The 13,027-nt window shown below is 44.5% G+C and overlaps 1 protein-coding gene across 6 annotated transcripts in view; it reads left to right on the top strand.

Moving 5' to 3' along the window:
• Positions 1–13,027, top strand: part of Ttll11 (tubulin tyrosine ligase like 11) — a 231,469-nt gene that overhangs the window by 36,003 nt on the left and 182,439 nt on the right. For 5 of the 6 annotated variants that reach the window (XM_076928607.1, XM_034496640.2, XM_076928608.1 and 2 more), the window contains exon 3: positions 5,620–5,753. The exons of the other annotated variant lie outside the window; for it this stretch is intronic. In XM_076928607.1, the coding sequence (XP_076784722.1) occupies positions 5,620–5,753 (134 nt within the window). The remainder of the gene's footprint in view (positions 1–5,619; positions 5,754–13,027) is intronic. 6 annotated transcript variants of the gene reach the window in all.

The raw sequence follows: 13,027 nt of genomic DNA, 5'->3' as shown, positions 1-13,027 counted from the left end.
CATGGGTTAGAGGGTCAGAAGGTGGCTCAGGGTGAAGTGCTTCCTGTGCAGACATGAGGACTAGAGTTCCAGTCCCCAGCATGCAGGCATGATGGTCCACCTGTAATCCCAGCCCCCTGGGCGTAGATAGAAAGGATCCTTGGGGCAAGCTGCTAGCTAGATTAGCTGAACTGGTGAGCTCCAGGCTTAGCGGGGAACCTGCCTGAGCAAATGAGGAGGAGGGTGATGGAAGAAGATACCAGATATTAACCTCTGGGCCTCTGCACATGTGTGTAAACAAGTGCATGTTCATCAGCACACATGTGCAAGTGCACACATGCATACCACCACACACATAAGTAAAAATATACAAAATAAAAGAACATGTCTTGAACTTGCCAAGTTAGAGAGATAACAGTGAAGGGACTCTAGTGTCTAAGGAAAGAAATATGGCCCTTTCTAGCAGGACCCAGAGTTCCATGACTAGTCATCACAGAAACGAAGACCCCTCCTGCTTCCTCTTCAGGTATCACAGTTGAAGGTACCATGAGAGTGAGCTCTGCTGGTCTTCACTGAGCACCCCAGGCTCTCTAAGGGTCTCATGATGAGACTTACCCTGCAAGGCCTTGGTGGCAGGAAATGGTTAAGGTCATCTCTGTGTTTGCTTTCCTTCTGTCTTTCAGCCTTTACCTCCATCTCTTGTACAGTCACCACTCCTGATGGCTGTGTGACACAGAGCACAGGGCAGTGGGACTGCTTAGAGAAGGAACATTTGCCTGAACTTCTAGATACAGGCCCCACACTTATTTTGTTAATGTGTTTTACCACAATGTCACATTAAATACTATTAATAATTTTAAAGAAAAAAATCAAATTCCATCCCTCATTTAAGATTACATGTTTTCCCAAAGTGTTTGATTTCTTTTTTATATTATGTATATGAGCTTTTTACCTGTATGTATGTATGTATGTATGTATGTATGTATGTATGTGTTTGTATGTGTACCATATGTGTACAGTGCCCATGAAGGCACTTAGAAGGAAGGCATCAGATACCCTGGAACTAGAGTTACAGATTGTTGGGAGCCACCATACGGGTTCTGGGAACTGAGCCTGGGTCCTCTGAAAAAGCAGCAATGTTCTTCTCTCCTACGCCATCTCTCTAGTCCCAGTTTTCTCAGACTTTACCATGGCTGCCATTTTTATAGTACAGCCTCACAATGCAGTTGCTGTAGTAGGACGCCTTCTAGTGGTGTCATATATTTTGCACTTGTATTGAAGGGAGAATCAATTTGCCTGCTTGTTTTGTTTTGTATCCTATCCCATATCTTCCAGAAAACTCTCAGCTAGCCAGATGTGGTGGCTCATGCTTGAGAGGCTGAGACAGGAGGATTGCCATGAACTGGATGCCAGCCTGGGCAACATAATGAGCTGCAGGCTAGCCTAGGCAATGGAGTGAGACCATGTCTCAAGACCAAAACAAACAAAAGCCTACCATTTCTCAGTGTCCACATTGCATACACTGAGTAGTTTTTCCACGCACACCACAGGGTTTTAACTTAACCACTCAGAAATACAAAGTTCTACTCTAGGCAGTACACTGTTCACATGGAGGGCTGCAGGGTAGGAAGCAGGACACGGCTGCTGGTCAGAATGGAGCACTTCGCTTTAGTAGAATATTTGCAAAAGGTCCAGGGACTTGTCTCTGGCCCTTAGTTAAAGCAAGATTTTGACAAGTAGACAAGGTCCACATCTGACTCAGCTTAGACACCAGCAGATGCCAGCATCTTTCCTAGTTCTGCTGACAGAGCATCCCCTGCAAGGGTTATGCTGAGTTACAAGAGTCACCACACCAGAAACCTGGGCCTCAGCCTCCTGCTGGATGTTCACATAGTTTACCAATCTGAGTTTATGTTAACCGTGTGCCCTGTTCTTTGACAACACAGCAGATATCTCACCTTTATTGTTTTTGTTTGTTTGTTTGTTTGTTTGGTTTTGGTTTTGGGGGTTTATTTTGGGTTTTTTTTTGTTGTTTTTGTTTTTTGTTTTTTTGGTTTTTTTTTTTTTTTTTTTTTTGGAGGTGAGCAGAGCTAGAAGTTATTTGAAGGTCAAATTTATCCTCAGAGAGGAGAAAAGATTTTATTATCAAGAGTGAGCCTTTATAGCCAGTGTCCTTGAACATTGATTTAATGGCCGTGCTACTACTTATTCTGTCTTGCTGCTTACAAAAAGGCTACCCAAAAAAAATTTTTTTTAAAAAAAGGGTCTTCTTGGGGTCCTGGGAGAAAACAATTTGCATAAAAACAACACTCTGCATAGGCAGAATTGTTGAGACATGATTCGTAATTCATTGGATGAGGTTGTTATCTGTTTTCTTTCTGTCCTGTTTCCCCGGATGGCTGAGGATGAGAAGTAGCCTCAGGGTCCACATCAGGAAATGAAGCATGGAGGAAGGGTCCTCCCAAAAGACTAGCCTCACACAAGGACATTCATTCCAAAGCGAGCCCGCTCCATCCTCTACCCAGCATGCCAGTGACTGGGACTCGCAGTTTCCCACTTTGCAAACAGCAGTTAATTAACCGTAATGACACCTTGGAAACCTCTAGGTAGGGACCGGCTCTGCCACGCCCTCCGCCCTGGACAGACAGAAACCCGCCAAGGCAGGGGGCCCAATTCCAACCAGGACTGACTGACTGTTGTGTCTGGGTTTATCTCCTGCCTCACACATACCCCATTATTCTAAGCGTGCATTTCCCACACACAGCATATGCCCTAGAGTAAGTTCTGGTGGATGCTCCAGGAGAGAATGTGCTAGAAACACAGCACAAGTGTGCACTTTAGGATCCTCATGGAATTTACCTTCTGTGTGTCACTGTATTCAGTATTATTTGCTTTTCTATGGGTAATTTTCTTAGTTCAAATACATTTTGTGTCATAAGTGAGGTATTAAGATTTTTCATTTGAATATTCTGATTTAAATATTTAAATATTTTCATTTAAATATTTTGGTCTTTGATTTGGTGGGGTTTTTTATTTGTTTGTTTGTTTGTTGTTTTGTTTTTGAGACAAAGTCTCTGTGTAGCCCTGGATGGCCTGGAACTCACTGTATAGATCAGACTAACCTCAGAATTGCTGATTGTCCCTCCCCCCCATGCAGGAATTGCAGAGTTGTGCAAGACACCTGGAGCTGTCTTTTCTTTAAGAAAGTCCAAGATTATCATTTCTTGCTCACAAGTGGGAGTTCTTTGCTGAGTTCCAAGGTCTGAGACGTGAGGCCTACAGGACAAGAGATAGCTCCAAACTGACCAGTGGGGCAGCGGGGAAGGAGCCTGCAGGGATCTAACCACAGCACTGCCGTGGCCTGGGGGTCAGTGTGAGCAACGAAGACCCTTTTAAGCCAAAGTGTGACATAGGCCACCTCAAACTTTAGAAAGCTTAGCCAGGGGATAACATTAGAGGCAGTGGAGAGAGGAAATGGACTCAGGTAATAAGCTGGGGCACTGTCAGCACAGAAGGTGAACTGTGACGTTGAAAAACGGAGAAGATGGGCCAGGAAATGCTTATTTGTTGTTTGGCTGTTGTCATGTGGCTCCTTATTTAATGACAGGAACTATGGGCATAAATGATGCTTGGATCGAATAGTGCTTCAAGTATAGCTGAGTTTGTGATGTAAGGAACAACCTGTATGCTCTTTGTTGACTCCAGGGGGATAAGACCCATCCGGCCTTATGACTGCAACAGAACAATGCAGGGCTAGAGGCAAGCACTTGGGATCAGTAGCTGTGACTTGAGACAGGGGAACTGCCGCCATAGGAGATGTCTAGGGGCCGACCTCTGTGAGTAGTGACCCAGGGAGGCAGTCAGCCTCAAGAGTCTGGTAATAAGTGGCAGGATCCCAGATGCTGGCTATAGTCGTAGGCAGTCAGACTGTAGCCTTTTGGGCAGGCTAGGAGGAATGGACACAAGGTTGGGGAGAAGAATAACATGAGAGAGAAGGGGCCTCAGTCCTGTGGCTCAGGTAGCCACTGAGATACAAGGAACAAAAGATAAGTTACAAACACAGAGGTGAGAAAGGCACATAAAACCTCTCAGCCGTGGAATAGAGCCAAACTTGTTAGCAGAGGGAAGCAGACTTAGAGCATCCACTGTAAGTCAGAGGGCTCCAGAGCCCAGGGAGGCTCTCAAGTGAGGAAAGGTTGTTTTAAGAACAGAGGCAGAGAATGGGGGCCTACAGGGCCTGGAGCCTAAAGGACACAGAGCCTGCAGGGCCTATGACTTCTGTTCACATATTTATTCTGGGAGCATGAGCTTGCCTCTACTGGAAACTCAGATGACCCTGGGCAGGGCTGTAGTGTGAGTAGACACCACCCCTCACATCCACCTGAGCCACACACAAAGAATGCCAGTGGCCTCCATGACAATGAGGTATGCCACACAAGCGTGGGGACCTGAGTTTGATCATCAAAATCTACATCAAAGAGCCAGATGTGGTAGTGGGTACTGGGGAGGCAGATCTCTGGGGCTCCCTGGCCAGCTCTCCAGATCAGTGAGAGACCCTATTTCTAAAAAACAAGGTGTAGAACTGGGGCGATATCTCAGCAAAAAATGATCTTGTATAAACATTAAGGCTGGACTTCAGATCTCCAGAACCCATGTTGATATCTGCTGGGCATGGTGGCCTGTATATATATAATTCAGATGCTTGGAAGACAGAGGATCCCCAGAGCAAGCTGGCTGGCTAGACCAACTATATCACTGAGCTCTGAGTTTGGTGAGAGACCCCACCTCAATGACTAAAGTGGAGAAACATGAAGGAAGACTCAAACAACTGTCACAGGCCTCCACACACACATGTACACACACATGTACACACACATGTATACACACACACACACACAGAAGTGAACAGCTCCTGTGCAATGACAGTGTACCCAAGGTTGCCTTCCAGATGTGCAACCATATGTGCCAACCCACACACACGTACACACACACACATGTTTATACAAATACACATAAAGATCAAAATATCCACGTATTTTTAAGAGACATATTTTAGAGAGCCGGGAGTTGCCCAGGACAGGACCCAGCCCCAGCGCACCTCCCCCAGGCAATGCTGTAAGTTACACTGGGGAGGCTTTCTCACTCCGTGTCCTTGTTTCAAGGAGAGAGAGCTTATGCTGAAAGGTGTGTGGTTTTCTATTTTATGTCTTTTAATAGTCACGAAAGATTAAATAAAACAAAGCAGCTTAATTACATTTCTCATAATGTCACCAGAGTCCACTAGATGATCTTCCCTGGGGAACATGAAATAATGTACGCTGGCCACGCATTAAAGGGGGGCTCAGTTCCAAGTGTGTGATAGAACTTCCTTGCCCACAAAGATGACAAAGGATAGTCATAGACAGAGGCTCAGAGAGGGGGTGAAAACTCGCCCTTACACCCCACCCACCCACCCCGGTCCCACTCCGCGGGATTAAGGAGGGAGGATGAATTTACTGATTCTCCTTCCTTTAAGATCCTTCTAAGCCACAAGTCTCTGCTGCCTGAGAGGCTGAGAAAGTGACCATGGCGTGAGTGGGGCGGGGGAAGGCCCCAGACAATGGCTGCCGTGGTGAGCCTCACAGCTTCCCCTCTCCCCAGGCATGACTGAGATGGTGCGGAAAATCACCTTGAGCAGAGCGCTGAGGATCATGCAGAACCTGTTCCCGGAGGAGTACAACTTCTACCCTCGCTCCTGGATTCTGCCCGAGGAGTTCCAGCTCTTTGTTGCTCAGGTAGAGATGGCCTGTGGCCCTTGAATGATAATTATGTCCGTGTGCTGGGAGCTGGGCCAACCGGGGCACCCGGAAGTTGAGCGACTTGCTGGTACACAGTTTGGCAGCCCTCAAGGCAGCTTGCGGAGTTGAACGGCAGGGCGACAGGTGGGTTAACTGGAGAAGTTATGTTGCTAGTGCTGGCTGGTGGAGACAGGAAGCCAGCAGACTGGGGCATGGAGGAGGCGTGGAGCCCACACGTGGAATGGTCGGTCCAGTGGAATCTTGGGGGTGGGCTTCCAAGACACCAGTGTAGTTGGGGGTGCTTAAAGGCCGGCCGCTGAGCAGGTCTACCAACCAGACATGGGAAGCCTTTTATGTGTCCTGCTTTAAACTTGTGCCAGAACCCACTTTCTAATGGTCTATCCCTTCCACCTTGAAAAGCAGTGTGTTTGAGCCTAAAACTCTGGAGCCTTGGCTACAGTTTGAAAAAGTGGTGGTGGGGTAGTAGGGCTCAGAATCACTGTTCACTTTAGGTTTTGTTCTGGACAAGTTAATTTCTAGACCACATCAAAACCTTTGGCAAGTTCTGCAGACCATGTCATAACTATGAGTTTCAGCAAAAGAGGAACAAATGGGTCAGCCACTTTTACTAGTTTTATAGTCTGGGCATTGTGCTTGCAGCTTAACAAGTTCCTTGTAACCCTAGAATGATTTTATGACATCAGTTATATGAATATCCCCATTTTACAGATGAAAAACTGAGGCTTTGAGAAATTATGGCATCTGCTCAAGAAGTATGATTTAAATCTAGAGCTAACACCGAGGCTTAGAGTCTTTTCAAATGCCTCAATGTTGTCTGGGGGTCTAATATAAAAATCTAGACCTAGAAATAAGATTAGGATTTACCAAACACAAAAATAGCTTGCTCATTTTGGGGCTAGAAGCTCATGGGTCGATACCTTGCCCTGTGTGTGTGAGACCCTGGGTTTGGTCTCTAGCACTGCAATAGATAGATAGATAGATAGATAGATAGATAGATAGATAGATGATATAGAAATGATATGATAGGTAGACAGATGACAGGTGGATAGATACATAGAAAGATGATAGATAATAGTCAGATAGATAGATAGATAGATAGATAGATAGTAGATATAGAAATGATATAATAAGTACAGATGACAGATGGATAGATACATAGAGAGATGATAGATAATAGATAGATAGATGGATAGATAGATAATAGACAGACAGACAGACAGATGGATGGTGAACATGTGGATCTGTGTATTTATTGACTCAGGTGTATTTATTCTGTGTAAACTTTGCTTCAATAAAGTTAATTTTAAAAATAGCAATCAGCTCTTCCATTTTCACTCACAGTTCTGATCAACCCTTCCCTCCAGATCCCTACCACTCGCTATGTTAAGGATTAAACAGTTAAGTCTAAATGCAGCTGTACTTAAGATCTCATGAGAGAAGTGCGGCCACCATCCATTCCCCACAGCCCGTGTGTGAGTCCTTGTGGTCAGTCCTCACGTCCCTACTGCAGTATGTAGCCTGGCTGTCCTGGAACTCTCTCTGTAGAACAGGCCGACATTGAGCTCACAGAGATCCGCCTGCCTCTGCCTCCCAAGTGTTGGGATTAAAGGTGTGTACCATCCTGCCTGTAATATATTCAAATATGGAAAACTCATGATTATGTGAATATAGCTGTAGTAGGATGCTCATACCATGTGTTACCCCACACCTTGTGCCTCCAGTCAAGCCTGTCCACACCTCCTCAGTAAGCCAATCAAAAGATTCAAATTAAACATTGAAAGCAGAAAAAAAAAAAAAAAAGGAAAGAAATTTATTCAGTGTGGCTCCACTGGAGGAGGGGTAGAAAGATCCAGCAAAGCCCTCAAAGGTCCTGAAGTGAGATCAGAATCTAAGTAGAGGGCCAAGGTTACACACAGGTAGGTAGCCCTGTCCAAGTGAGGTCCCACCCACCACAGACTTGTCGCCGTCTGTGCTTCAGTGTCATTCTGCATGCTAGTCTACAAGTTGTTAGACCTATGTGCAGTCTCTGAAAGACAAGTTCCCACTCTGCCCGGTTCTTTTCCTTCCCCCAGAATGAGACTCCCAGGGTTCATTGTATCATTAGCCAGGCAGATGCTGTGAGCTGAGCATCTCTTCAGGATACCTTTATTTCTGCCAGGTCTGTGACAGTGGCTCCCGTGTGGCAAGCAGAGTGCTTTCTCTCTTCCCACCATGCTTTGAGGCAGAGCCTCTACGGTATGGTTTCCTCCCAGCCTGTCCGCTCCACTATCTCAGGTCGTTTTACATTTGGCATTTCTAGCATCACTTAGTATTCTCTGCTCTTCTTTGGGAATTCTCTTTTTCTCCTGGGTTCTTTATAAATGTATTGTTTAGTTTTCCAACTATTTTTATATTTTCAAAATACTTTCTGTTGTTGATTTCAATTTTATTTTGTGAGTGTTGAAAATGGTATGCTTTATTATCTCAAGCTCTTTAATTTTTATATGACATGTGCGGTGGTTTGAATATGCTTGGCTCAGGGAGTGGCACTATTTGGAGGTGTGGCCTTGTTGGAGAAAGCGTGTAACTGTGCGCGTGGACTTTAAGACCCTCATCCTAGCTGTCTGGAAGCCAGTCTTTTCCTAGCAGCCTTCAGATGAAGACATAGAGCTCTCAGCTCCTCCTGTGCCATGCCTGCCTGGACACTGCAATGCTCCCTTCTTGATGATAATGGACTGAACCCCTGAACCTGTAAGCCAGCCCCAATTAAATGTTGTCCTTATAAGAGTGGCCTTGGTCATGGTGTCTGTTCACAGCAATGGAAACCTAACTAAGACAGTATGATTAAATTTCTTTTCTTACATCTTAATTTGTTTGTATCAGTGTTGGGGTGGGGTGCTCACATGTCATGGTGTATGGGTGTCAGTGTTGGGGTGGGGTGCTCACATGTCATGGTGTATGGGTGTCAGTGTTGGGGTGGGGTGCTCACATGTCATGGTGTATGGGTGTCAGTGTTGGGGTGGGGTGCTCACATGTCATGGTGTATGGGTGTCAGTGTTGGGGTGGGGTGCTCACATGTCATGGTGTATGTCAGTGTTGGGGTGGGGTGCTCACATGTCATGGTGTATGTCAGTGTTGGGGTGGGGTGCTCACATGTCATGGTGTATGGGTGTCAGTGTTGGGGTGGGGTGCTCACATGTCATGGTGTATGGGTGTCAGTGTTGGGGTGGGGTGCTCACATGTCATGGTGTATGTCAGTGTTGGGGTGGGGTGCTCACATGTCATGGTGTATGGGTGTCAGTGTTGGGGTGCAGTGCTCACATGTCATGGTGTATGGGTGTCAGTGTTGGGGTGCAGTGCTCACATGTCATGGTGTATGGGTGTCAGTGTTGGGGTGCGGTGCTCACATGTCATGGTGTGTGGAGGTCAGAGGACAATGCTGTTTGGGAACAGATTTTCTCTTCCTACCTTATCAGTCCTTAAAATTGAACTCAAGCTGTCAGGCTTGGCAGCAGGCACCTTCTCCTGTTGAGCCATCTTGCTGGTCCCTCAATCTTTTAAAAGTGGTTGAAGTTTTCTTTTCATTTGTTGTTTGTCTTCATGAACATTTTGTGTACACTTGAAATGATCTGTATTCTGGTGTAGCCGATGTAGCAGGCTGTGTCAGGTTGAGTTAGTTCTTCTGGTAGTCTGACCTTCTTTACTGATATATTTCATTCCCCTATTACTAAAATTTTCAACTATGGTTATAATCATGTTTCTTCTTTAAATTCTGTCAATGCTCTTTGCATACATTTTGAAATTTTCTTAGTTTAATGGTTAGACTCCTTTACAAGATGATTTCTGTGTCTTAATTCTACTTTCTGTGAAACTGGCAGGTGCCTTCCAGTTTTTACTGGCTTAGTATTTTCATGATAGACTTTTCTATTCTTTAATTTCAAACTTCCCACATTTAAAAGAGTGCTTTTTGTTGAAAGCATCTATATAGGCTATCGTCTTTTATCCTGCTTGACAGTCAGTACCTTTTCATTATTGTTTGTAATCCACTAATACTTAGTGTGTAATATTGTCTTAAATTTGAGGCTGGACTCTTGCTACTTATCTTTTATTTGTCTTGTTTAGATTAGTTGATTTTTAAAAATGTTACTTTGTCTCTTCTTTAGTTTTATTAATCATATCTATTTAAAAATGGTTTTCGTTTTAAATCCTAATCCTATGGTAAAGCCTTTTACCTTAAAACATCTTTAACTTATAATATTTACCATTAATTATTATTATATTCCTAAGAGCCAAGCAACTTAAAACAGTACAGACCTGTTCTTACCCTCAACCTACATGCTTTTGCAATATATTTTACAGCTAATCCTACAACATATTTATTATTATTACGCTTCAAAAATTAGGTTTTGTTTTGTTTGTCTCATAAAGTCCAAGCTGTTCTCAAATGCACAACCCCCACCCCCACACACTGCTGAGATGACAGGAATGTGCCCCCAGGCCTGATGAAAAGTTGCTTATTTTAAGGAAACTGAGAGCTAAATATATTTGGCTTTGGTGATTACCACGTATCTTTAATATCCCCAGCACGCTGAATTCTTTCCATAGATCTGGGCTCCTTATTATTTTTGTTTGACCTTCAGGATTTTCATTAATGCACTAATTTTGGTAGTGCAGGTCTGCCAGTGGCAAAGTCCCTCGTCTTATCTGAAAGTCTATTTTGCCTTTAGTTTCTAAAGTATTTTGAAATGGTTTTAGGTTCATAAGATGTTATAAAGCTAGGACAGAATTTGTTCTCCCATCTGTTTCCTGTGTCCTCAGCAGTGGGCACTGTACTAGGAGAACACTGGCGTGCTGTTAACTGCCTGCCATCGCCCTCTTCTGCTCCGGGTCTCTCCGTGAGCCCTGAGTTGGTTGAGCCATCATTTCCTGCTCTCCTCCTTCGAGCTGTTACAGTTCCTTGGTCTCTGTCTTTTATGCCTTTGACTTTCTGAGCGCCATTGCTGGTTTCTTGTTGTTTCAGAAAGATCTTCAATTTGATTGTATCTGATTTCTTTCACAATCCAATTTAGATTACAATTTTTTACAAAATATAACTCAAAAAGATGTTGTGACCTCCTCAATGAAGCACAACAGGTGCCAGGCTACCAGTGTCATATTCCTAGTGGTGCTGGTTAAATTAGTTATTACAACATCTGCTCTGTTTCTCCACTGCAAAGTCGTTCTTTTAATCTTTGCAGTCTGTAAGTGTCTTGTGGGGAGGTTGATATTTTTAGACAGCACAGATAGCCTGCTTGCATTATAATCCCTCCCAGTTGATGCTGTTGTCAATTCCTGTATCCCCCTCCTCAAGTCCCACGGGGACTGTGAGTGAGATTGTAGGTCGGTCTTTATTATCATTTGAGAACAACTGGCACTTCTGATCCGTGGACATGAGCCATTCCTCCTTTAGCCAAGGTCGTCATTAGCTTTTGCTCGTGTCTTTGAGTGACCCCTGCACAATGTTGAACACAGAGATGCATGCAGACATCCTCGTGGTGTTTGCTTGGGGTATTTTTTGTTTATATTATTTTTGGTGTGAAATCTGTTGTCATCTTTATTCCTCGGCTTTACTGGGGAGTGCCTCCTTTCTGTCTGCCTCACGTTCTTTCTGTGTATGACTGACTTCGAACACTTGATTAGATGTGCTCTGGGTATAATTTTCCCTCATGTTTCTGATTCATTAAGTTATACATGGATTTATATTTTCCATAAAATGTAGAAAAGATCTGACCTGTTATTTCTTCAGATTTATTTTTCTGTCTCTTTTCTCATTTGGCACTTGGATTCTACATATATTAAATCACTTGAAGTTATCCCACAGTTCACTGATGTTCCATTTACTTAAAAATGTTCTGGGTGGTAGGCTGAGATGGCTCAGCAGGTAATGGTGCTTGTCACCAAACCCATCAAATCTAAGTTTGATCTCTGGTACCCACATGGTAGAAAAAGAAAACCAGCTCCTGCAAGTTCTCCTCTGACTCCCATATGTATTCTCTCTCTCTCTCTCTCTCTCTCTCTCTCTCTCTCTCTCTCTCTCTCTCTCGCACACACACACACACACACACACACACACACACACACAGAGGGTGGGGCATAGGAAATCTAATCTGAGTCTTGGAGATTGTTGTATCCACACACAAACTGTTGAACTGCACTATAGGATACAAAGTAAGTGACTTGGAAACAGATTACAGGTTTACTTTCTGGAGTAATACTTAACCTAAATCGAATTATTCCCTTTCTATTAAGGCAAGATTTTTGCTCTTGGTCCACCTGATGTCCCATGAATCCTGATGTTTCTCATTCTGGCTGGTGAGAGCATGCTATTCCGGGTGCTGTGCGGGTACCAGGCATTGCCATCTCCAATCCTTTTGGATGGTGCTTTCTTTGATCTAAGTTTCTTCACAAGGGTGTGCTGATCTGTCCTTGACTGAACATCAAGGGAGTTCACTGGGAGAGGAGATTTTGACCAGACTTTAGAGTGCTGTGTTTACCACCAGTAAAGTATTAGTCAAAGCCTGCATTAGTTACTTTCTGTTGTTGTGATTAAAAAAAAAAATACTATGATCAAAAGCACCTTGAAAGAGAAAAGGGTTTATTTTGGTTTGTCGTCCCACGGGGACAGAATCCATCATGTGGGTCACAGGAAGCATGGCTGCAGGAGCAGGGAGCTGGATGATTCTTTCCCCAAATGGCACCACCAACTGGGGACCAAGCACCCAGATACATGAGCCTCTGGGAGGCATCCTCACTCGGAACATCACAAAGCCTAAGTATCACGTACAAAAGCACAGATTCATGAAACAATGCGGCTGGCACACTGAAAGCACAAGCAGGGGGAACCATGGCCAGGAAATGATGAGCTTTTCGGTGTTGGTGGAGTTTAGAAGGAGAGCATTAGGCAGTATGATGAACTGTGTGTCCACTCCATTCAAGACCGTGGACAAGTGGAGGCCATGTGGAAGCTTCCAGTAAAAGATGGGGTGGGATGGTGAGGGTTTAGAACGGGGAAGGGTCACCTGTAGAGTAGATGGATGAGAGAAGAAGTGTGGTGAAGGAGAGAAGGAGGATGGTGCTGATGGTGGAGCTGGGATGGAGGCGCACACCACCACTTGATTCTGGTACCCTGGAGGGCTGAAAGTTGAAGGCCAGCCTGGCTACACAGTAGTCCCAGGGAGCTGCCCGCCTCTCCATAAAACTCAGAACTTTAAACTGTGACATGGAGACAGGGA

The sequence above is a fragment of the Arvicanthis niloticus genome, chromosome 2 (assembly GCF_011762505.2).
Source record: "Arvicanthis niloticus isolate mArvNil1 chromosome 2, mArvNil1.pat.X, whole genome shotgun sequence".
In the NCBI taxonomy this organism is placed as follows: Eukaryota; Metazoa; Chordata; class Mammalia; order Rodentia; family Muridae; genus Arvicanthis; species Arvicanthis niloticus.
This window is presented reverse-complemented; position numbering and strand designations above follow the sequence as displayed.